This window comes from Onychostoma macrolepis, chromosome 07, assembly GCF_012432095.1.
Source record: "Onychostoma macrolepis isolate SWU-2019 chromosome 07, ASM1243209v1, whole genome shotgun sequence".
In the NCBI taxonomy this organism is placed as follows: domain Eukaryota; kingdom Metazoa; phylum Chordata; class Actinopteri; order Cypriniformes; family Cyprinidae; genus Onychostoma; species Onychostoma macrolepis.
The window spans coordinates 9,017,090-9,043,987 of NC_081161.1; the positions used below are offsets into that span (position 1 = coordinate 9,017,090).

The 26,898-nt window shown below is 37.9% G+C and overlaps 1 protein-coding gene across 5 annotated transcripts in view; it reads left to right on the forward strand.

Annotated features, from left to right (window-relative positions):
- csnk1g1 (casein kinase 1, gamma 1) overlaps positions 1-26,842 on the forward strand; it is a 55,080-nt gene extending 28,238 nt beyond the window's left edge. For 2 of the 5 annotated variants that reach the window (XM_058781453.1, XM_058781452.1), the window contains 10 exons: positions 7,240-7,391; positions 7,530-7,764; positions 8,833-8,918; positions 9,005-9,089; positions 12,165-12,313; positions 12,449-12,556; positions 17,248-17,358; positions 18,841-18,947; positions 21,499-21,522; positions 22,597-26,842. In XM_058781453.1, coding sequence (XP_058637436.1) covers positions 7,240-7,391; positions 7,530-7,764; positions 8,833-8,918; positions 9,005-9,089; positions 12,165-12,313; positions 12,449-12,556; positions 17,248-17,358; positions 18,841-18,947; positions 21,499-21,522; positions 22,597-22,651 — 1,112 coding nt within the window. In that variant the 3' untranslated portion in view covers positions 22,652-26,842. The remainder of the gene's footprint in view (positions 1-7,239; positions 7,392-7,529; positions 7,765-8,832; positions 8,919-9,004; positions 9,090-12,164; positions 12,314-12,448; positions 12,557-17,247; positions 17,359-18,840; positions 18,948-21,498; positions 21,523-22,596) is intronic. The other 3 variants (XM_058781454.1, XM_058781455.1, XM_058781456.1) reach the window with 3 other exon arrangements.
- Positions 26,843-26,898: the final 56 nt, after the last annotated feature.

Genomic DNA, 26,898 nt, shown 5'->3' on the forward strand with positions numbered 1-26,898 from the left:
ATATGCATGAAAACAGCCTGTTTCTTCCTCCACTCAAAATAGTTTTTTTTTTTTTTTTTTTTAAATGATGTAATACATTATCTACGGGGTATTTTGAGCTGAACTTCAGGCAAATTCTGGGGACACCTGAGACTATATTACATCTTGTAAAAAGGGGCATAATAGTTCCAAATATTAGTAAATACTACAATGTTATATTAATAACACTAAAATAACACCCCTGCCATGACAACTCATAATTTATGCAAGATGCCGAAATTGTACGGTACTGTATCACTTTTTATTTTGGATTATTACGATCATTGTTAGATTTAGGTTTTAAGTGATTGGCCTTTGTTTAAGTTTAGGTCATACAATTTTGTACAATTTCTTACAATTCCGCAATCTTATACAAAATATTACGACTTCTGAGTCAGTGTAAAAATTTCATAGAAATGTACTAAAAGAACCACCAACGGAAGTGAGTCGGACATCGCAACACTAGTCTGTCTGTGACTGAGCATGGAGGCTGCTCTCCTGAAGGACGGCACACAGACATGTCCAGACATGATTTTCTAAGAGGTCTGCTTCAGCGCTCCGCTCAATATCGTGCAGTGATGTCACGGCCCTTCCAGCTGATTCTTATCCGCTTGGAGGACGCGTCACACAGGATTCTGAGCAGTCCTGCTTCTGCCAGATTAAATGACCTTTCAGGATGTCTGTGATATTAAAGGAGCAGTACTAGAACATCAGACTGAACAATAGACATTAAATGTAGCCATTCGGTGGTCTATTGGGGCTCTCAGAAAACATTTCTTTCCCGTAAAGGTAAATGGAATATTCTCTAATGTAAGTTCGAAGCATAGGCGGTGACGAGGGTGTTAGTGATGATTACTCATCTTCTGCTGCACCACTCCAAAGTGATGGTGTGATCAGTGCACCCCATGCCTGGTCATGCAGCTCTTATCAATGAGGAGAGAAGTGACATCACTGGTCTAGAGATCACAGTCCATCCCATCTGTTCTGATTAACGTGTTATGATTACACACACAAGCATTAATATTCAAACTACATATACTGTGTGACCAGTGTTAGCTGGTAGTGATTATGCTGAACTGTTATATCTGCTATATGTGACTTAAAAAAAAAAAAAAAAACAACAACAATGAAATAAATAATAAAATCACTGTGAGTTGTGTAGTTGATTTGAATGAAACAAAATTATTTTTATGTCCACTGTAAACACGGTGTGACTATGCTGTTTACAATTGGCATGCAAGGTTCAAACTTGCCACATTAATGTAGAATGCAACTGAGACGTGGTCAGAGTGTCAGAGGTTTCCAAATCTGTGGATACCGATTTTTATTTTATTTTTTATTTTAAATAAACTGTGGTTTGAGTTTTTTTTTTTTTTTGGTGTAGACCTGTATATATATATATATATTTTTTTTTTTTCTTTTGAGCCCTTTTAAGAATAATTTCTAGCTTTTAGATTAACTTTTCTAACTTAAGTGCTGTTTAATGAGAAGCTTTTCCCCCTACTGATCCAAACAGATTCATTCATTTGTGCACCAAAAAAGGGTACATACTGTATACAGTACATATCAAAAGTTATTTTCATTTTTGAAAGTATTTAAGTCCCTGCATTATAGAATTCAATTTACTACATTGATATGCAATAAAATATTACATGGTTGAATTTCTACCAAAAAGGTAACCATCTTGAATTTTTTGATTTTCTATACTGTTAATTGTACATATTTTAAGTAATGTCAATTTTGTAGGGCTTTGCAACTTATTGGTTAATTATTATTGGTTAATTATTCAGTCCCAATGTGGCATTTTTATACATGCTTTTAAAATGCTTTCGAAATAAATATTACCTGTACAGTGATATACAAATCCATTACAAATATTCAATTTGGAAAAACTTGCTTTTTACCTTTCTACATTTGTACTGCGTTATCCAGCTTGGTTTAAATGTTTTGTATAAATTGCAACAATGGCTTGTTTTTTTCATAAATATCAAGATGATAAAAATAGTCTATATCTAAGAAATATTGAGATTTTATCTATATTTCCCAGCTGTAATTTTGAATGAATATTTTATAGTTGGATTGGCGCAGCCCTTTCAGGACAGCTTCTCTGAATGGTTTTTATTTGCTGCGTATGATGTCAACAGATTACACAAACTGATTCAGCTGTAATGATTTCTTCTGTTTGCACTAGAGATCATCCCTTTTAATCCGATCTGCTCAGGTACAAAAGAGAGTGAGGGGAAATCTTTCATGTGGGTACACATGCACGGACATCACAGCAGTTCAGGTCATATTACAGCGACTGGGCTGACAGACAGGAAGAACAAATATCACAGCAAAGATTGCTATCTCACAATGTTGCTTTGCTGTAGGTGCATTTTGGACAAAAGGCTCGTGGTAACTCTGATTTAGATTTGCAATGGATGGTTTGCGTTTATCCTGATGGCGCCACTGTGTTTTTGACACCGCCCCCTGTCTTCTCAGCACATCAGGGTTGGCCAAAGAGAGCTGACAGGAAGTCTGAGCTGTGGCCAGGCGTATCCCACGCACACAGGCAGATAAAACGAGCAGATACTGCCCATAATCGCATATTGCCCCCGTCTGCAAACGTGACTGACCGCACTTTTCCCTCCAACCTGATCACCGGTCGTGCCTTGTCCTCCCGTCTCTTGTTTTGCTGCTGTTCCAGTGGTGCTTGCTGTGAATGTTTGTGCATGAGCACTTCCAGCAAAGTGGGCAATTTGTTAATCACGCTGTCCTGACTGTTGCGTGTGTTGCGGAGGAGTGGTGCTGTTGAGGGCAGGATGTTCTGGTGGGAGGTAGAGTTCCTCTGTCTCTCCATCCTCAAGCGCAGCTTTGTGAATGACATAACACCACCCATGGCGCTTATGTAATCCACGTCCATCCTATTTGTCTCCTCTCCATCTCTCTCTGTTCTTCAGGCTAGATGGAGGCTCATGTAATGCCAAGGGATTTGTAAACTTAAACGATTTTTGTGCATCATGAGTGAGCTCAGTCCACTTAAACGCAAAATGAAGTTTTAAGAGTGGCATTACTATGGTACAGTGATGTGATTTATCCAGATAGGATTAGTCACAATTGTTGAGATGCATCTCATGCAGAGATGGCTACTGAAATTATTCAGCCAAAACAGAAAAAGAAAAGAATTTTCAGCCAGAAGGGTTTTGGAGGGCTAAAATTATTGACCAAAAGAGATGCGTATGATTTAGCTTTTCTCTAATGCCACATTATGACTGTGAATATGTGAAGTATTTAGAAGGTGGCTAATTGCCAATTAAGTATATCACTGGTTTTCAGTTTCAGTTTATCATGAAACTAGCACAATTTAACAGCAATTTATTAAAAGTTTAATAAAAATTACATTTTTAAGGCTCTATGAAATACATTTTATTATTTTTCGCAAATTCAGTTTTATTTTTCTGTGAATCTGTATTTTCCATGTATTTAATCGTTTCATTACATTTTAATAATCAAAAGCATATCTAATTAAGTTATAAAGGATAATTAGATTCTTTTTTCAGAAATACTGTGTGTATTTACAGTTTTCTGGTAAATATTCCTTAAATATTGTTTTAATAATAGTTTTAATAGAGTTGTAGTAGTAGTTACTATCATTACAATAAGTAATATATTTCTGTCAAGTTAAACTGAACTTTTATTTTGACGGGTTGCTGCGAAGAAGAACTTTAAGTTTGTTTGTATATGATATGACGATAGTTTTCTCAAAAGAAACAGTAAAATGCTCATGAAGTGACTCCCACAGCAGTTCAAAAGATAATTTTTATGTGTTCATGTACGAAATATATTGAGGCGGCAGAGGCTGAAAACACCGCGAGCGTAACGCGCGCTTCAGTATGTGTGTAGTAAACAAAACCGCGCATCTGTGTCACTAATACAGAGACACGCAGAACATGCAGGATTCATATATAAATAGTATTTTGCAGCTTAATGTTCACAGACACTTGTCCATCGCACTTCGATTTAAATGTGCTGACCTAGGCTACTTTTAATCTATTCATCCCAGTGTTTTACTCAGGAAATACGGCTCTTATTAAAATGCATTCTTAAAGTACCGGTACTAGTAAAATGTGAAATCGAACCATTTTTAAAATCAGGGTAACATGATACATTTTTAGCACCGGTATATCATGCAACACTATATTCCACTATCATTATCATTAACAAAGATGACGCTTACTCTGTCATCCTTTAGAAAATATATACTTTTTAGTACTGGTATATCGTGCAACACTATATTCCACTATCATTATCATTAATAAAGATGACCCTTACTCTGACTTCCTTTAGAAAATACTTCCTTATGAACCATTAATATTTAACAACTTCTTGTACACACCATAATTTCCCATCACTCTGGCAGAACCCAGCCAAACGAAGGTCACGCTCTCGTCTCTTCCTCTAGAAAGTTCTCTTTTGTTTGTGGTTAATGTGTAGCGGTATCGTGTTGAACCCTGATACACCTCCGGGCAGACTTGGCATTGGGACTTGAATCTCTGAGTTTGGCTGGGAATGGCTTGGCTACTGATCAACCAGCTCAGGCATGATAAATCCAGACTCTCCCAGTCTTTGTCTTTGATTCTCCGGCTGAACTGGGGTTTGTTTAAGTGTGCAGTGTGGCAGAAGTGAGCTGCGTCACTGCAGGCTGGTGTATACTATGTGAACTGGAGGCTGTAGAGTCACATGGTTTCTCCTCTCCAGTCAGACATCCGTGTTTGAGCGGGCGTAGGTGGCCCTGCTCTCAAACAGGCTGCTGGCAGATGGTGTTTTGTTGGAGCACTGAGTGGGACTGACTGAGAGAACTACACTGCACTTGGTTTAGTCTGACCTAGGCTTCCATGCAATCTTTTTTTTTTTTTTTCCTGCAATACCTACAGTACACCATTCCATTAAAATACATGGATTGTGGTGTTGTGGTATAATACCAGGCCCTTGGTACCTTGCCATTAATTCTAAATTGCCACAAGCAACGAATAAATTAAATTTTCCCCCAATTAAAATCCCCAAAATCAAGATTTAAAAGGGATATTCACCCCCAAAATGTAATTGTTATTGATTATTCACCCTCATGTCGTTCCAAACCAGTAAGACCTTTGTTCATCTACAGAACACAAATTAAGATATCTATCTATCTATCTGATTGTGAAATCTTTGAGTCATTTTTTCTTTTTACCTCTTTGTATAAAATAAAAAAAGAACGGCCTTAAAATCACTGTTATTGGCATTATTAGCCAAAATATATAATAAACGAGCAAGGGAAATACATTTTTGTGAATGACAGCTATTCACATTCTGTGGAAATCTGTGCATATGGATTCATTTCAGCCCTAGTCATGATGACCTTTTCTTAAATTGCTTTTTATGACTGATGACCTGAAGCTCACTATATTAACTTTTTCTATGAAATATGCCACTTTTTGAGCGATTACATGTCTATATGTATTACTATATGAATTTCCTCCCACTCTTTGAATTCCCACTCACATGTTCCAGCAGCATCTAGCAAAGCATCTAGAAAGCTTGTGAAAGTGTTAATCAGTAGAGATAGATAGAAACCAACAACTGAATATGTGTTATGTGCAGTCTGATCACAAGATGAGTCATCGGCAGGCCAACAGTGCGCTCTATTCTCAGGGGTGTTACAACACCACACAATGAGCAGTGTAGGCTTTGCCTGAAACTACCCACATCACCCTCACAAGATGCATACAGTTTAGAGACACATGTATATGCTTTAGCTGTTAAATAAAGAGTCTGCAGATGTTTTTGTTTTTTTGTAGGCCAACCTGGAAGTTAGCATTATTCTGGTTCCTTCTACAAAAACCCATAACCCATTTTTCCATGGGTTATTGGATTATTGCAGACCAGCAAAAGTTTCATTCATGCAGTTTTGTTCATCATGATCATCTTTACAAATGAAAAACAACTTATGAATTTTGAAGCCTGATGAACTACACCACGGTCACATGACTACTATATTAAGCTTCTGGGAACTCTTAAGTCTTTATTTTAAAAACATTTTCCCTGAAAGTTTGATTTAGAATAGTTTGCAAGAGCATGATTTATAGGCACATTAAGAGGCTGTGAAAGCAGACTAGTGAGAAGATGAGTTTTCCTGTTCAAGTGATGACACTTAGTCAGGTTAGATGCTATATTGAATTTAACACATGAAAATGAGGCTGTGATGGATAGAGTTAAGGTCATTGCACACTGAGTCCGAAATGTTCGCACGTTAAAAAATAAATACGACCTCACGTTGTGTCAATCACGTTTACACACTGCCTCCAAAACCTTCGTCCGTCATTTAAAAAATTCGGATCAGGTTTGATTTTCTGTGTTTTCGCATCTGTAGCATGCATTTTGTTTGGAAAGGATGACGAATACGAAAAAACGCACGTGAAAATTGCAGACTCGGTGTGCAATGACCTTTACAGTCTTCACAATGACACACACTGTATGATAGTCCTAGATCATATATTTTTTGTCATCTCACAAATTTAAAAGCTCTTTTGTGTACTGAGAATTTTTATTTTATTTATTTATTTTTGGAAAGATGTTTGGTCAGCTGAACACCTTCACAGCCACATATTAAACATGGCGCTACCCTGACAGAGGTCTATATTCCCAGCAAACTCTGCAGTCCTATTTAGACACTTGTTTGCAACCGCCTTTTTTGAAAGTAAAATAAATAAATAAATAACAGGTTGATTTGATCATCATATTTATGTGTTGTATTTTATGTTGTAGAATAAAACATGAAATTCTTTAGCGTGTGTGAACCACAGACCGTATTTTAGTCATTTAACCAAAAACCCTATGCTAACTTTTAGGTTTTGGTGTACAAAAATACATCATCCCTCTAACTCTAAATGCCAAACTTGGGAATCAGACACCTTACTCACCAAATCTGACACTGCAGTTTTGGTAATGCTGGTTTCTTGGCATAATTCATGTGTGATTGCAAGCATTCAAAGTGAATTGTGGCAAAGCCAGCTTCATTTTAGTTCTCACAGTGCTGCCATCTGGTGGTTGGAGGAATAAGTTGCTTTAATCCACAATCAGACGAGGCCATCATTTTATAGTCATAATTTCATTTAAAATACACACTTAACCATTAACAAGAGAATGTTATGACTATTGTAGTTAATGTTTCTGTATTTTTCTTGTGTTTTTCTTTTAAAGTAGAGGGTCTGCCTCAGGTCTACTATTTTGGGCCCTGTGGGAAATACAATGCCATGGTTCTGGAGCTGCTCGGCCCCAGTCTTGAGGATCTCTTTGACCTGTGTGACCGAACATTCTCCCTCAAGACCGTCCTGATGATCGCCATTCAGCTGGTGAGTGCACAGGCCCTCTGAGAAGCTGCTGTAGTTTAAAAGCAGTGTGGCACCTGGGTGAGAAGTGCGTGCATATCGTTGGACTGATGCTTTGCAGTGTAAACGTGTAATGCGAGTCCATGTGTTCAATTTCCCCAGATATCCCGCATGGAGTATGTTCATTCTAAAAACCTCATCTATAGAGACGTGAAGCCAGAGAACTTCCTCATCGGTCGACAAGGAAACAAGAAGGAGCACATCATTCACATCATAGACTTTGGCCTTGCGAAAGAATACATTGACCCAGAAACCAAAAAACACATTCCTTACCGGGAGCACAAGAGCCTTACCGGCACAGCTCGATACATGTCTATTAATACACACTTAGGGAAAGGTAAGTGTTAGATACCTCCCTAGTCTGAGCCTAAAATGGACTTAACATTAAATTTAGCATGTCACTATCCCCACGCTTTATGTGGCTTCTTGATTGGCTGTTTAATAGGGTTGGGAATCATGAACCAGTTCTCTTAAAGAACATGATGTTCATGTTTGGTTCCTTTAATGTTGCATTGAATCTATAGCACCTCAGTCATGATTGTGTCGTCTTAACTGAATGTGATGCCAGAGGAAAAATGCAGTAGCCCCTCACTGCAGAACAAAGATCCAGGGGGCGGGGTTGGATCCACATCTAGTGGGTGGAGATGGTAGGTTTAGGTGTGGAGATGGGTAAGTTTAGGTATATGTAAGGTGGGAGGAGTTGGATCTAGATCCAACCTCGCCCCCTGGATCTTGTGTTCTGCAGTGAGGACCATCTCGAAAAATGGGTGGCCCAAGATGATACTGTGAAAAGAAATAAAAACAGACAACCTAGACAGTGCTGTCCTTTTTACTGAATAATTTAAAAATTCTGAAGATGAGTCGCTTATTTTTCTGGAAAAACAAATTTCTATCTGGATACTTTAGATTTGTCGCGGGCCCTGTCTCTCACCTGATTGCCCATTGAAAGCGACATTGTCCAGAAACTTTGCTCAAATAGTTGCCCTGTGTATCCTCATCTTTTAAAGGGATGCTTTACCCTAAAATGAAAACTAATCATTTACTCACCCTCATGTCATTCTAGACCATTGGTCTCAAACTCAATTCCTGGAAGGCCACAGCTCTGCACAGTTTGGCTCCAACCCTAATCAAACACACCTGATCCAACTAATCAAGGTCTTCAGGATTGTTAGAAACTTCCAAGCAGGTGTGATTTGGAGCTGGTTGGAGCTAAACTCTGCAGAGCTGTGGCCCTCCAGGAATTGAGTTTGAGGCCATCAGTGATCAGTATATTAATAGTTAAGTAAATCAAATTGAAACCAGATTTGTTAAATTCCATATGATCCCATCTCTACTGTCCAGCCAACTTCGTTATTGTGTACATGATGTTACTATTTTATTTACTTTTTCTCTTTTTTTTTTGCAGAGCAAAGTCGGAGGGATGACCTTGAGGCCTTGGGTCACATGTTCATGTATTTCCTCCGGGGAAGTCTCCCTTGGCAGGGACTAAAGGTATGTTGAACTAGCATGCTAAAGCCATTAAAACTGTTATTAATTTAGTTCTTGAAAATCAGACATTGTTATTTTGTGCTTTGCAGGCTGACACACTGAAGGAACGCTACCAGAAGATTGGGGACACAAAGCGAAACACTCCCATTGAGGTTCTCTGTGAGAACTTTCCTGGTGAGACCCCCATCATGCGCTGCATTTGTATCAGCTAATCTTAAAGCCAACATAAATTAATATCTGACCCTGTTTATTTTCTTAATACACATTCCTGGTTTTGTGCACGGTTCAGAAGTGCACATTATTCCAAAGGAAATATAATATTTCTTTGTAATCGGGTTATGCAAGACTAGTCGACTAAACGATACTGCTGCTGCTTCAAATTACTGTCATGTTAATGATACTTTTTAAAAATAACATTGCATATATCTGGAGTGGAAAACAAAATCATTTCATATCGCATCAGAGCTTGGTGTGTTTGTCTTCTCAGTGTAACTTGCGACAGGTTCAGAGAAATGTCCACTCAGAAAATGAGCAAGTTGAGACAGTAATTTGATTTAGAAGAAAACAGAAAAGTTTGCTGCAGTCTATGTGAAACTGGCATATAACAGTTAAGCTTTCGCATAAGCTTATGAGGTACAATTAGGTATGAAATTTTATATTTGTTTAAAGGGGAATAACATTAAAACAGAATACCCTTAAACAATGTTTAGTGCCAAACTTATGTCAGGTGTATGTGGGCTTTATAATAGGCTTAAATGTTTGTAGTTATTGGTCGCTGCCTATTGATTCAGTTGTTTTTATTAAATACGCTCAGCAGCCACTTTATTAGGTACATCTGTTCTGTCAGCTAAGGACAAAAATCTGAGGCTATAGTTTGCATGGGCTTACCAAAATTGGATGGAAGATTGAGAAAACGTTGACCCGTTAATAAGGGTGCTCCGATTGATCGGCAACCGATTGCTATCGGCCGATAATCGCTTTGGGATGCTTGATCGGCAGTCTCTATAAAGGCTGGTCTCATAAACTGATTTCAAGCTGATGACGCACCTGCATGTCATACCACATTTCTAACAGCACCGGCTCAGTCTCTGTCCATCTGAAGGTGAGGTACAATTCATATTTCTTCATTAAATAACATAAAGTAATTTGAAAACTTTCTGTGAGACATAATTTCACAAACAGCTTGTGTGAATCGCCACTCATGCTCTTTCTTTCTCAAAATGTGCAAATGGCTTCAAATCGCATCGCGTCTGCACTATAAGCGAGCTGCACAGTCGCATTGTCACTAAAGTTTATAAATTGCATTTCTTTTGAATTCTTGCCAGTGTTTATTCAGCACTCGTGCACTCTCCTGGAGACCATGCGCTCATGCACACTCGCAGCACACACACATAATGCCAGGTTCACATTACTCCGTTTGCAGTGTGTATGCAGTGCAGAGATCGTTTCACACCGAGTCTATTTCTGCTGCACTGCAAGCACTGAATTAAAGTAACAGCACATTGTTTGTGGTAATATGAACATGGATTGACAAGAAAATGTAGTAATTACACCATAAATGCATATAATTAAGGTCTACTGTGTTTCAAAGTCAACATATAGGCTATGGCTTTTTGGCTAGGTTTAATGGAAAAGAGCACTTTTAGATAAACCAGGCAATAATAGATGGCACTCATGGAGGTATGGAAACAAAGTACTTTATGAACCGCATGATTGCTTGTAAAAGATTTAAATACCAAAGAAAAGGCAGTAGAGCTGACTTTCTGTCAATAGTAAGTTTTAATGTTTGTGATAACGTACAAAAAGTAGTTTAAATGTTTTGCCACTTGCTTGAGCAACTTAATATATAAATCTAGAAGTAAATGCAAAAATAAAAACCATTGAATAATGTGTTTCTTATTTATTGCATTTAATCTCGTCTATGAAATACTACTGTAGTACTACTGTAATGTGTAAAAAAAGAATCACAACACTGAAAAAGCATTTTCAGTAACAATGTTTGGATTTGAAATCAAAATAATGTATAAATGTTGTGTTCGTGGTAAACAGCCACGGATCAGTTGCAGACTGCCGTGTGAAAGCACAGTCTGTGCGGCTTCTGCACCGCTTACATACCGCACACGGACTGCAAACGCACTGCAAACAGAGTGTGTGTGAACCCGGTGTAAAAGGCTGCCTCACATAAAGCTCGTGAAATCAGGCTTGTGCTGTGTGTAAGCTATTGTGCAACAATTGCACGATTGTCAAAACAAAAATGCAGTGCATAATCAAAAATTTAGGTGAGATAAATATATATTTTTTGGAAAATGCCCCCCTTCACCCCTCAAATTAAAAAAATCCCCTCTCACAAGAGTCACCTAAGAGGGGAATTCATTTTCAAAAATGAAATTCAGGCTCTGAATTTGTCTGATCTGATAATCACAATAAATAATTCTACATGATAAAAAGGCGGCTTTAAAAAGATCGGTATCTGTGATCGTATCGGCAGATACAGCCTCAAAAATCCTGATCGGAGCACCCCTACCCGTTAAAAACGTGCCTTGATTTCTGCTACAACATTCAGATGGAAGGGTCAGATGTTGGAAGAATGCGCTCATATATGCACAGACATGGCTGTTATGCACCAACACCATTTTAGGTCGATTAACTTTTATACTGCATAAATGTTGGCTATGCGTTACCGGTTTCAGAGCAAAATGCAAAACTGCTTTTTATTTTAAAATATAGTATAATAACATTTTTGTTTTGTTTATTTTATTAAAAAACAAAACAAAGTTCTATTATGAATATTATTATTATTATATTTTTTATAGTTATATTTAATGGGTCACACTATGTGCAGTGTGAGCGACAAACTAAGTCTCTAGGTGCTCTCATGACAACCAGAATGAAAAAGACAATTGTGCACCCCTCAATATAACCTGTTTTTCAACGGCATTCAGTATAGGATTTGAATATTTGATTCATAGATTAAGTAGGCTATTATAAATAGGTTGCGTATACAGACTCGGGTTCTTCTCTAGGTTTATTAGACTAGTCAATTTCTGTTTAAACAACGTAATCAGCTTACTTTGAAATCCTTTATCAAATGCAATAACTTTTTCAGCTGCCACGTGGACAAAAGCATATCATGTTGCAGAAGTGAAATGGGTTGTTGAAATGTTTTATGTTGACTTTAAGACCAGACTTCCCTTTGTTCTAATTTAATGATTATTGTCATTGTAACTTTATCCTCATTTGTGTTTTCAGAGGAGATGGCCACCTATCTACGCTACGTCCGGCGGTTGGATTTCTTTGAGAAGCCAGATTACGAATACTTGCGGACCTTGTTTACGGAGTTGTTTGAACGAAAAGGATATACCTTTGATTACTCGTATGACTGGGTTGGCAGACAGATTGTGAGTCAACATGTCGTCTTTACTGCCTAGAGAATAAAGTGGCACAGTTTATTCCTCTCTGCAAGACAGCATAATGTTCCAAGGCTAGCTCACCTTGGAACTGATGTTGTCTGTGTTTTGGTTTGTCTTTCTCAGCCCACACCGGTGGGGTCGGTCCACGTGGACTCAGGGGCATCTGCCATCACGCGTGAGAGCCACGCACACAGAGACAGACCCTCCCAGCACCAGCCCTTAAGGAATCAGGTAATCTTCCGCTGCTCATTAAGGAAGCTTAAGATTGATGAACCTTGTCTTTATTAAATAAATGTTCACGTTTCTGTCCACACACCGATTTATTAAAGGTGGATAATATTTCCCCTGAACCAAATGGGTGAATCTCACAAAACAAGTCTGGGTCATATTTCACCTCAAGATCACAAGAAAGAAATAAGAAATTATATTAAGGTTGATGTAGAATTGTTGATGTTTTTTTTTTTTTTTAAGGAAATTAATACTTTTATTCAGCAACGTCACATTAACTTGTTCAGAAATGACGAAATTACATTTTTGCATTGTTTTCAAAAGATTGCTGTTTCAAATAGTATCAGCAGGTTTTAAAAAAATATATTAAGCAGCACAAATATTTTAAACTAATATATCAGCATATTTCAGAAGAATCACGTGAGGCTGAAAACTGGAATAAAGTCTGCAAAAAAAATAAAAAATCAGCTTTGCCACCACCTGCATTAATTGCATTTTAAAATATATTGAATTAGATAACAATTATTTTTAATTGCAATAATATTTCACAATACTATTATAATTTAAATGGTTGCGTTATGTATGTGATTTAAATAATAGTTTTTTCTTTTTATTGTCATGCAAAGTTTAGGACTGTAATGAGAATCACTGTTTATTAGTTTATTTATTTATACATGCCTGCATGCTTTTTTTTTTTTTCCTGGTAAAGGTCCTTGCTAGGTCACAATATAAGGATTTTTAGATTTTTAGTTTTGATTTAATTTTGAGAGTGAAATAATGGCCTAGACATGTTTTCATGACATCTGCTGAAAAATTCTGAACATGGCTGGTGGAGGTGGAGTTGATTTTAGAGGGTTTCTGCAGCACTACATGAAGCTTTAAACAAAATCATTAGACTCGCCCACTCAGCAACTGGCTGCTACAGCATGCACTGCTTTAGCACATCATGGCTCAGAGTGCATGCTGGGAATAGAAGTTCCTAAAACTATATATTTCCAAGTATATGTGTCACTGGAGACTATTTTTATATTGATTCATTTGCCAGTTTGTGCTTTTTCTGGCTTTCTCTTACGTTTGCAAGAGCAAATCCGCTTTGCACATATCACAAACTTGCCCTGTATCAAACTCATCTGCTGAAGTTTAATTTTGGTTCATAAAAGATTTTCAGTGCTTATAGTTCAAGGTTAAAAGATTTAAGTCAACAAAAAACATTTTCCTTTTTGTTACATGAATAAAGGTGCTTTTGCAAAGACGGTGAGATAATGAAGTGATGACTACCTTAATTTTTGCCTAATCTGTTCTTTTAAGACATCTTGACATCATATCTCTAAGGTGTTTCCAGTGATTTGAATTGACGTGTAGATCTGTATTCTTATGATTCTTGTGAGGAGTGCAGATATATTTAGAAGTCCTTGGCTGAAAGACACAAGGGCCCTGTAAACTGCCTCATCATCAAATCAGTGGAGGTTCTGGTGTTTAGTGAGTCTGTTTAGAGGGCATCGCAACATTAATTGGGACACATCAACACCTATTCAAAGGAGCACAAATATTCACTACAAAAGTCTTCAGATTTAGACAGTACTTTTCTATAGACTTGCTGATAAGAGATGGGGTACGACAGGTCTAAAGGTGCACTGGGGTAAAAGCCACATTTCATTTTATTCTCATTTAATGCCAAATATGCATGTGGAAATTTGGCTGATCCTTGATGTGATCACGGACGCCAACCCGAATTTGATCCGGTGCTAATTTGATCTAATGTGTTACAGGTTTATAAAATAAAATTGCCAAGTATGTTTTAAGACAAAGCTCATGTTAATGATTTTCAATTTTGTCCAAGATAATTAATTCTAAGGTTTTTCAGTAACTTAACTATATGAAAAGGTATGTTTTTTTTGAAGGCATAGTTCACTCATAATTTACTCACCCTGATGAGGTTCCAAACCTGTATGAATTTCTTTCTGTAAGTGTGGTTACAGAGTGCTGAGGTGCATTGTGCATAAACGTCACCAATGCTCTGCTGATTCTATGTCAGAAGAGTTCAAACCTCCACTGGCATTAATATAAACAGAAAAACTGTTCAGGAGCTTCATGGAATGGTTCAAGCAGCCCATGGGTTCTGTGACTGACCAGCTGCTTGCAAACCTCACATCACCAAGTGCTATGCCAAGCTTAAGATGGAGTGGTGTAAACCATGTTGCAACTAGATTCTGGAGCAGTGGAAACATGTTCTTTGGAGTGATTAATCGCATTTCTCTGTTTGGAAGTCTGATGGCCAAATCTGTGTTTGGCGCTTTTATGCCAGGAGAACGTAACCTGCCAGACTGCATTATGCCAACTGTACAGTTTGGTGGAGACTGAATTGGCGTATGGGGCTGATTTTCAGGGGTCGCGCTGGGACTTTTACATTTAGCGAAGGGAGAACTTTACGCTTCAGTATACCAAGACATTTTGGACAATGCTTTTCTATTTTAGCATGACTGTGCCCCAGTGCACAACGCAAAGTCCATAAAGACGTGGAATAATCTGACTGGCTCACACAGAGTGCCCTCACCTTAACCCCATCGAACATCTTTGGGATGAAGTGGAACAGAGATTGCGAGCCAGACTTACTCATCCAACATTAGTGCCTGACCTCACAAATACTCTACTGGATGAATGGGCAAAAATTCCCACTGAAATACTCCAAAATGTTGTGAAAAGGCTTTCCAGAAGAGTGGAAGCTGTTATTACAAAGGGGACCCAATTCCATAGTGATGTCTATGTATTTAGAATTCTATGTCATGAAGGTCCCTGTTGATGTAATGGTCAGGTGTCCTAATACTTTTGTCAATATAGTGTGTATTTTGTCTGAAGGTCATACACTGTGAGTAGTGAACATGCATTTTCCTGAAAATGTGCCTTTAACCCCATTGTACCTTATGTTTTTGGTCATGTGTCTAGAACCAGTGTTCCAGATGTACATAGAACTGTTCACAATATATATAGATTGTTTTTTATGTAAATATTTGTTTCCTAATATCCATCATCATTTAGGACGCAATAGATTAGGACTCTAACTTCTAAAAAAATATCTCTGCTTAAACTGAATAATCAATAAACACAACTTTTAAGTTACTTCAATCCTGACACTAAATGCAAAAGTAATCAAGTGAATTTTGATATTTTCCGCTATATTTTTCACACTACCAAACTATCGTGTCCACCACAAAACACTTTCACATTCACACTAGTGATTCACCAGGGGATTGTCCTGAAGCTGTATACTGCACACTGCAGTTTCAGAAATTGAATTTGGATTTTTTTTTTTGTATGTTTGTCCTTGTTTCTTGTCTGACTCTAAATGTGTTGAGCTTTCTGTTAATGCCATCTCGTTCACTTATAAATAACATATGAGCCATCAGGTTGAATTTAATGCAAAATGTAGCTGTAGATAGCTTTTTTTTTAGTTCTCTTAAAGGGACAGTTCACCAAAATGAAAATTGCACCATGATTTACTCGCCATCAAGCCATCCTAGGTGTATATGACTTTATTCTTTCAGATGAATACTGTCGGAATTATAATTTAAAAAAATGTCCTGGCTCGTCCAAGCTTTATAATGGCATTGAATGGTGGTTAAGATTTTGAAGCCCAAATAAGTGCACCCATCCATCATAAAAAGTACTTCACATGGCTCCGGAGGGTTAATAAAGGCCTTCTGAATTGAATCAATGTGTTTTGTGTAAGAAAAATAAAAACTTTATGTAATCTCTAGCTTCTGCTAACTTGTACGCGTGTACACGAGAGAGTTGTGTTCTAACGGAAGACATAGGATGTAGTGTAAGCCCTGGTGAGAATATGCTAGTCTCATGAGAACCAAGCAAAGGAAAACCAGTCTCCCCTTGGCCTATATTGAAATCCTCCCAACATTTTTCTTTACAAATCCTCATTTTGTACTTCTAATCTGTGACCAGTGTTTTGTTTTGCTCTCTCCCCTGTGCTTCTGCATTTGGCACTTCTCACCAGAGCCTATGCTACACCTACGTCCTACGTCATCTGCTGGAACAGAGAGAACATGTGTATGACAGTTAGCAGAAGCCAGAGATTAGGGTTTCTAGCATTTTCTATATGGATATTTTTCTTACACAAACGCATCGCATCAGCCCCCCCAAGCCATGACCCCCAGAGCCATGACATATGTACATTTTATGATGGATGGATGCACTTTTTTTGGACACTTTTTAATGTAACTCCGATTGTATTCATCTGAAAGTTGAAAGTCACATACACCTAGTATGGCTTGACGGTGAGTAAATCATGGGGTAATTTTCAATGTTGGGTGAACTATCCCTTTAATTATTGAAATTATGCTGTCAGATATTCCAGTCAGAACTCAGTGTTGGATGCCTGATTTGCTACATGTAGTGTCCACTTGGCATTCAACAGCTTTCAGAAAGTTTCTCTTCACTTTCTTCAGTTTTCAGTTTTAATGTCTCCTTGTGTTTATTTTGTGGTGTTTGCTTCTTGGTTTGATTGGACGACTGGTCCACAGTCACTAATGCCGTTTCCTGGCTTTGACTGGCTCTTTTTGTTTCTTGTTGATTTCCATTCCTGCATTGTGCTGCATGCCACCTGGCCTCACTTCGCCCGCTCTCGCTCACTCACCACACCTCCCCCTCCTGCGCCTCCTCCCGCACCTCCTCCATCCGCGCAGACGGCCATCTCCGACCGCAGAGGAGCTTGGGAGGTGCAGCCCAACCGCCAGACAAACTCCTCCTACCTGACCTCGCACCTGGCAGCGGACAGGCACGGAGGCTCAGTGCAGGTACTGCTTCACCCCTCGCTCGACTCCTCCTCCTGTGTGCGCTCATGTCTACGGCCATCTGCAGCAGCACGCCCCACCTGCTCTAGAACACTTCCTCTATGGGTTCCCCTGTTTGGCAATTCTTGTTATTCTTTATTACAAAAATGTAGAAATGCTGTGTTTCATTCAAAGTGTGAAAGTTTTTGAATGCGGGATGTTCCAACCTTAATATTTCTCAATTCTAACCATATAGCATTCCATTGTCTAAGTTGGAAGAGCATCGTCAAGTGGCATTCTATTGGAATTTTCCAAGTAGGAGGTTGGAAATGTGACATTCATATTCTATCACTTTTCTGAGTGTGAGGGTGTAAATTCCAACTTTCTGAATTGAATGAAACGCAGCATACAGTATGTCACGCAGAGGCTGAGCTTATTTGTAACCCATTGTGTTACAATTTGGTACAGTTGACATTAGGACCTAGTATCGCCAGCTTTCACACTCTATAGTACACAAAGCACAATTCAATGCATGTATTTGATTGAGACGGCGACAAACATGCCGATTCACCACCTTGCGCTGCTTGCTTCACTTTTATCCAGTAGGTGCCTCAGAAGCGACTGAGAAAAGCTGTTGACAGTCCTAGAGCTCATTTAGAAGGCTTCTTTATTGAACTGAGGGAAGTTCTATAATGTGTAAAAAGATATTAGATGACAAAATAATAAACCAAATGGTATTACATTAAGTGTGACTTAAGAGTGAAAATACTTTTTGGGGCTACTCTACGAAAGTGTTATTTTACAATCAATAATAGTTTTTGTTAATATTTTGACTTAGGTTTTATTTTTGTATCTTTTTTTTCTGTATTTTCTTTTTTTAGTTTTCACTTTGATTGTAATGAATGTTTTAGTGTGTGCATATAAGATATTTTAAGATATGGTGTAGACGAGCAGTATTCTTTTTCTTTTTCTTTTTCCTCTCAATTCTGTCCATTAGTGGATCTGGTGAGACTCGGACAACTAAAATAATAGAACATTGGCATTTTAAATAATAGCAAGAATATCAATATGGCTGCTACTTTTATTTATTTTTTTGGATTGACTGGTGACAGCCAAGTATTTTTTTTAAAGTATTTTTAAATATTCCAGGTTAAACGAAATTTGAAAAAACACACAGCAATACTATAAGTAGCCCTATAGATTTAAGATGTGTTCTGTGAAAATCAATGATCTTTTCATAAACTTGAAATTAAAATCATTTTCAGTTGGTAATAAAGTTAAGGTTGTATTTAACAAGGAATATTTTGACCTTTCATAAACAAGTATGGTAATAAATGATTTTCCTCAGTTACTGCCTTCCAGTAGTTACTTGCACAGATAAACACATTAAAAATCTGTAAAGAGCATCTGTAGAGCGACTGACAGAACTGTATAATTAAAATAACATTCTTGCACTGAGGCCACCCAATAATTTAATTTAATTTAATTCATTCTTTTCTGCCACAGGTGGTGAGCTCAACTAATGGTGAACTGAATGCAGACGACCCGCTGGCGGCCCACTCGAATGCACCAATCACAGCGCAGGCAGAAGTGGAGGTGGTGGATGAGGCCAAGTATGTGCACATGGCTTCTCACAGGTTTCTGTTGTCTATGCCTTGTGTCTAACTGACACAAGCTGTCCTTTAGCACTCTGGTTCTTTACATGATTTCACCCCTGCCCTCTCTGGGTCATTCCCATCTGCTCCCCTGTAGTGCTCTGTGTACCCAAAGTGTTTAATGGAGCATTATATTAGATAAAATTATCTATTTCTTATTTGCACTTTTTTTTTTAAATAGGCACTTTTCAGTTTTGAATGAAATATGAGTGCTACCATTCAAAAGTTTAGAATAATTGTAATTTATTTATTTATTTTTATGTTTTTGAAAGGAGTCTATTATGCTCACTTTGCTGTCATTGGAATAAAATACATTTGAATATATATTCAAATAGAAAAGTTATTTTAATATTTCATATTAATATTTATAAACAAATTTATGTATCAAATAAATGCAGCCTTGGTGATCATAAGAGACTTATTTAAAAAAAAAACTTTTTTTAAATGATCATATTTTAAAAGACAACTGTTATACTCTTTAGTTTCTTATTCTTCTAAAGCACCTGATGTGCATTTGAGTTTGTCATATAAAACGTCCTGTCTGATATAATTTTAAACACTTATTCTTGTAGTTCTTTGATATCTTAAAAAGCCCTCCGTCTTTGATTTATTGATGCACAGGCTTGAAAGTGGCACAGACAGCAGCTGTCTTTATCAATTAACAAGATTGCACAAACACACAAGGTCGCCATGGTTATTACACAGTATTAATGCTCACCAGAGGTCGGTCTTCTAATCTCTCTGATCTCTTTCTTCTTAGCATTTCCTTGTTTCTTGAATATAGCAACCTGTAGACTGCTTTATCATAGTCACTTATCCTTATTTAAAGATTCAACCTGTAATGTTACAACACTGCCACTTGAGCTATAGTAGCAGCTTCTACTTTACATGAGATTACATTAAAAGGAAAGTTCATCCAAAAACGAGAATCATCATGCAGAATTCTCACAATCATCAGATGGGAAGTACAGGGGCTCCACGCTATTAGTGTTTGGCATCTGTTTTATGCCCCATGCTTAGCTCGTGACTGTCTTCCAACTAGATGCCAAGTCATGGATTGTTTTGAGGTAGAGGAGCGAGTGAGACTGTATGTTTTTTTTATTTTTCTTTGTTTTTTTTTTTATTTTTTAGATTATCTTTATTTTTGTATATTTAATGCTTTTAATTTTATTAAATATTTAATTAGTTACATCATACAGTAAACATCATGAGAGAGCATTTGTACAACAGTTCTTATTCCATTTTCTAAGAACACAAGCCATTTAAAAATGGCATTATCACTTTTCCAGTGAGAGGCATTCAATCGGCTATATATTTAAAAGAAATCTTTAAACCACAAATATGGTGTTCAAAAACATGTTTAAAATATTAAAAGTTTGTAGCTGATGAATTTGAATTGAGTTGAATAACCCAGAATGCAAGAACACTTCATCTAATTTCTATATCTCATGTACATATATTATCATTACTGAGTGGCACATTTAAAATGTTACAAATGCGTTATAAACATGGCTTTGGTTTAAAATTCCAATTGGAGGAGCTGCATTTGAAGCTGTAAAACAGTCCAAATCTGTTGAATGCTGCATTAAAGGGTGAATGTCCAGGTCACAAAATCAGACATTATATTTTCCTACTTAAACATATTGCTTAATACTGTATATAAGAAACGTTTATTGTATGTATGTGAAGCTTTACATACTTTCTGGTCCTAAAACAGGCATATAAATTATAACCATATCTTAGGACCACAAAGTTTGCAGTGCAATCGTGTTGTATTTTCATTACAATTAAGCTTATTTTCCCTTATCCTTACTGTAAAGGACTCTATAATGGTATTTAAATTATAAAGTGTTTTGCATCGTCATAGTGGTATACAAAACTTTTAATTGTCAATAGTCTTGTGCTAAAAATCAAAACAAATTTTATTTTTATATATTTAAATGTGACCTGGTTTTAGTTGGATTTCTCCCAATTACGCGAGGTTGCTTTTTGACAGCCTAATGAACTATATACAAGCCACTCAAGGCTGTGCCTACAGTGATTTTTAGACCATGGTTGATGGAATTTAGGTACTTGGATTATTTTCACAAAACAGTCATACCAAATGTTTTATTGTGACAGAGACCCATTGATCAAACTGAAGCATGTTTATGTTGTATTATATTCACTAGTAGAGCGGTGGGCTGGTGAGCTGAGGACGACACTACACTTCTCCAAACCCTTTCTGTTCCTTTTCTTCTCTACCCCTTTTTCTCCCATTCTTTTTTTTTTGTTTTTTTTTTTCTGTTGGCCATCTGTTTTAGTATTTTGTTGTGATATTCCTTAATAAAAGGTGACCATGAATTGAGCAGATGTTTTAGACCTACACTATCCGCTGAGTCTGTCTTTCTCTCTTTCTTTCTGTTTGTGTCTTCTTGTTGGTCTTTTGTCGCCGACATTAGGTTTGTCTCATCGTCTCACCTCTGTGTAATAATCTCTATGTCTTTTCTCTTTTCACACTCTTCTGTAGCTGCGTGAAAATGCTCAACCTGTGGTGAGTCCCTCTCTCCAGTCCACATCAAACCCAAGGGGAGTGGACCAGCCTAGACTGTGGCCATATAGATCGCGCTTACACCCAGATCTACTAACATAGTTGTAGGCTAATGTAGCCGTTCATGGTCTGTGAGTTTGAAACCGAAAGAGGGAGGTCTGTTTGCTCAAAGTCTGATTTGAGAGGCTGAAATGCCCTAAAGTTGACACTGAGAAGTCTTTAATAGCCCAACTTTAGCTTATTTACAGAAACCGAATGGAATGAGGACGTAGAGTCAAACATACACAGTTCCTAACAGACGTATGCAGACTCTTAACTAAATCTCCGATTTTATACCACATCCGGAAATGATCTGAACAGTGTTTCAGATTATTTTAATGTTTATTTATTCAATTCAATGAAATGCATTTTAATATATATATTTTAATATGGTCAGTAATATTGTTAGAAGGTCATAATCTCCCAGGCAAATAAAGTTAAACCCCTAACCCTATGTGTTAAATTTAGGAACTAATTTCTCGCTTTTTGGCATGATTTTTTTTAAAAAGTAAAAAAGCAGACTAGGTTAAGGATCTGCATGTTTTTGCAGGACACTGTATATTCAGTATGACTTTTCATTAACAACCGATACAGCCAGTGATCGTCTGTTACTCACCGTCGGATTTACTGGCTGTTTAGCAGCATCCATTAGAAACATGTTTAGTGAAGTCTATCACTTTTCAATGTGTCAGTCTGGAGCTGTTCTCTTCCACTGCATGTGCCTTGTTTTTCCTGATCCATTCTGTCGTGTTGTTGCTGTTTAACATTCTGTTGTTGATGCTTTTAAGTTTCCTTTTTATTAACTTTGACCAGTTATTGTCCTTTTATATGTAGCATTTAGGTTGGTACGAATATACTAATGCATTATAGACAGCGCTGACAATATGTAACCCACATACCTGCTTTATTTAAGATTTACAAAGGCAGCTACATACTGACGGCGCATGTGTAGCTAGAGGGCAGATGCTTCATTACTAGGCTGCAATAATCAGCTAATTGCCTGCCATCACTGACCTTAACCTGTGTGTTCGTCCTCAGGTGCTGCTGTTTCTTCAAGAGGAAGAGGAAGAAGAACACTCAACGGCACAAATGAACCTCCGGCCTCACCGCACAGTCCGTTCCTTTGGTTGTTTTTAGAGCGTTCAAATAAAGAAATTTTACAAGACGACAACAGCGAGCCCTCCAAATGAGTTGGGGACCGATGTATGAAAACAAAGAGGCATGCACACGTTGTCTCTGTGGGGATTGTCTTTGTTTCGTTTCGTTTGGTTTCTTCCACATCTTAATTTAGGCAGCGACGGGCCTCATCCTCGGACTGTCTCTAGGATCTTCACGCAAACCTAAGGATCTCAAAGCACTGGAACAGCACCGCACTTCATTTGCTGTTTTGCTTCTTTTTTCGTTCCCCTCGTCCTCGGCGGTGGACGTGCCGGGGAGGAAGTCTCTGAATGTGCCCTCTCGTCCTCTTCCTCCGCGACAGGCACAGTTCTAGCCCTTTGTGTGACATAGAGGGAGGGAGAGAGACAAAGTCGCCCATGCTGGAGCTCGAACCGCAGACCTTTTCCTCCCCCGAGCACCTCCCAGCCCACTTCCACTCCACGCGAGACGAGACGGTGGCTTTTTGGTTTCTCACTTAACCCTTTTTGAAATGTTTGTTTGTGTATTTGTTGGCTGATTGTTGGTTCTCATGCTGCCAGGAAGTGGTCGAAGCCTTAGAATATGACTAGCAGATTTCTTCGTCGTATCTATCGGAGTGATTTAACGTACATGGGCAAAGCGCAAAACAAATAACTGTCGTAATGATGCTAGCTGGCCTTTACACGTGAACTTTGTGCAAGTGTGACATAAGCAGCTGTTTCCAGTGGTAACGAAGAGCGGCGCTCGTCGCGTGCCTCCGTTCCACTGACTAGTATTTAAGCTGCTTGTTCTAAAGCACTCCTCCCACTTCAACCCACCAGCCAGTCATGCTGCTTTCTCCTCTGACGATATCGTACCGCTTTGACGTACAGCTGGCTGCTTTTCTATTGGCTGAGGTGGCCAGTAAGACTGACTTTCCTTCTGCGCTTTTGTATCTTTCTGTCCATATAGTCACTTATTATTCCCACGACCAGTTCCTAATAGATGTTGTTTTTTTTATGCCTGAAAACTGCTAATTCTTCAGGATGACAATAACGTTTCATGTGCCAGAGTGGCTCGGAAAACACCTCAACTTGTTCATATTAAGCGAAAGATGCCGCAAATAATGTAATAATGGCCATTCAGCAGGCGTTTCCTTGTTTTAGTTGTTGTCGTGAGCTGGAACCTGGGAGGACGCAGACTGACAGTAGTGACTGCCACTGCGAAACATTTAATGCCTTAACATTACTCGGCAGATACCACCTGCAATAGGACATTATGAAACTCCTCCCATGCCTTCATACTGACCTGATACACGTCTCATTCCCTTTAGGAACCTCGCTCGACAGGGTTCGAATCAACAAAATCGAACACACATCGGATTATGTGGCAGAAAACGCCGGAAGACCCATTGAAACGGCCTGTTCGTAAATGCTATATATCTATATATAGTGGCCATATGCGTATTCTGAGACGGGGCAGCCCTTGACCTCTTGCATGGATGAGGCGGTCCTTTCCTGAGTGCAATCCTTAAGGCAGGAATTACGTAAAATGGGGTTATATGCGAAACAATTACTGTAGTTCTGTTGTCGTCGTTTTTTTGGTTTCTACTTCAGAGAATCGCTAATCTCAAGTCGTGATGTTGCCTTGCTCATTTTTTGGTTTCACCGTTCACTTATTCACAGCATTAAATCCATGTTTTTATTTCGTGATCTTTCTAATGTATAGTAAATGTGAATTAATGTAAGATAAATGATATAACTATTATTTTATTTTATTTTGATCACCGTACAAAAGTTGAGAGAGAAGCCATAGGAGTGTGTGACTGCACTAAAGTTTTCTTAGGCCCTTGTTTACTTCAGCCTGTGCGTTGCTGTATGCTACTGACCTCTGAACTCGTCTTTCATAAGTAACGGAGGTAAACGAGGCTGTTTGAAGAATCTACCATGCCCATTATGTATTTTGGAAATCCCTCCTGAGGGCCTACAGATGGCATGCTTTGAATGTTCCTACGAAAGCAGTGGATAAATGAGCGTGTTGGACCAAATCGATATGGCAAATGGGCACAGATTCTTTATTAGCATGTTTCCACCTCTTAACTCATCAGTTTCCACTCATTTATACGTGTAAATAGTAACTTGGTGAGCTCTCACTGACCCACTCCTTTTTTGGATTCACCTTGTGGAACGGTTTCCACCGTGTAGGAACGAAAGTTGCGTTCAAATCTCGGGTTGGAGGTTATAGAGTCAACCAAACCGTTTAAAAAAAACTTTCCATGCATTTCTGATGTGACGGTTATTTAATAGATATTCCTTATGCTTGTCCACTGTGATGCAAGTCACTTTGGGTCTAAATTATTCTGTGAAAAGTACTTGAATAATACTCTTGAAAAAATGTCTCGCACATGCGTCGAGGCTGCATTTTATTTAACGTTCTTCTCTTAACGATATGTATTACGTGCCTCGCTAGAGTTGGAAGACAATTTTTAGTATTTCTGGATGTGCACTGCTTGCTATCGCCAGGTGCGTCTGGCTCTAAGGAGTATGATTTTGCAGGATTTAACCCCTTGATTCTTGTTGACTCTCTTCCAAAGTCAAAGTGGGAGGCCTTGGCTTGTTACGGAGCTGTTTGGAATTGTTTTTTTGGATATAAGTGGAATGTGATATCGTTTAGCTTTGGATTAATAGATGAGGAAGCTAGTCCTACATGCAGATGTACTGGATTATGAGCGGATGATGATTAAGGCGCCATCTGCTGGATAAAAATGACTCGTCCATGTAAAACACTACACTGAAATCACACTCTTAATATGCTATTTGAAGTAGTTTGATGAGGGATGGCTAGAAATGAAGTTATTCCTTATTACTGGAATTTTGGATAATGCGTTCATAAAAACTACTGGCTTTCTTGTCAACTGCAAGGTGATGACTATTTCAAACCATTTTTCGTTTAATTTTCCCTTTTTTTTAAGATTGTACCATATGTTTTTGTACCTTTTTTGTAGGTTTTGTTTTAATAAAGATGGTGTTATGGCCTTCTAAGTCCATTTGAGGTTTAAACGTACAATAATTCCACGAAAGCGATTGATTCCCCAAAAGTCAAGTCGTTCAGGAAGCATTCTGGGTCCTTTGGAGAGGTGTTTGTGTACCATTCCATTTCCTTTGAATTGCCTTTGCTTTTGTATCACGGTTCTGGTCACTTTACTGTGCTGCAGATTTACATACAGAGAGGTAAATAGAGTTATTCTCCTAAAGTTGAAGTTAGTGACATTAATGCAGATTTTATGTGCATGGCTTTTGATTCCGAAAGCAATGGAAACTACTTGTAAATGGGGCACTGAAGAACATTGTGGGCATGAAGTTGATACACTGTTATTCTGTGGCTGCATAATGCCTTAAACATGCTACTGCAAGTCTGACCCCTCTGTACGCTTGAGTTCAGCAGGTAAATGTCCACTGCGTGCTATTTTGCCGCTGTATACTGTATTGCCCTTCCATTGTGTCTGCTACAGTCATAGCTTTTTTTTTCTCTCTGAAAAATGTAATCATTCCTGTCTCAAGGTTTTAGTTAATGTGGGAACTTGTTGAGCTTTTTTTTTTTTTTTTTTTTTTAAATGAACAGTCCGATCTGGTTAACTGCTCATTTTTAATGACCTCGGAATGATTATATTACAGGAGTCTGGTAGGAAATCACTGCAATATTTGAATTCTCTTTTTCACGTTTTTTGTAGTGTTTCTTTCAGTAAGGATGTTTCTGTACTTCGAACATATTAAAAACTGAATTGTACAGTACTGCAAGAGTCATTCTCTTGTTCTGGTCATACTTACAAAGATACTTTAAATTTCATTGTATTATGAATTTATTGTGTTGAAATATGAATGTTGCTTAAATGTATTTCAATGATTTTACTTTGTCAAGGGCTTCAACTGTGATGGACCCGTTTTGTTTTCTGCTCCTCTCTCTCTCTAAATATATTTTGTTTTTAAGTTGCAGAAAGATTAAGGCCTTAATCTTAATCTTATTTAAAATGCCTATTTTCCTGAGGAGTCATATAAAATTCCATACATAACCTTTCAAATTAAATTTTTATTCCCTCCACTCTTAAAGGGAAACTCAAGTTTGCACCCTTTTTTATGTAAAATAAAAGAAAATGTCTCTTAACCTCGGAGTGAGAGCGTGTCTGTCTTTTTTAGAGGTTATTTGTGTCCTAAAACCATTGTGGCC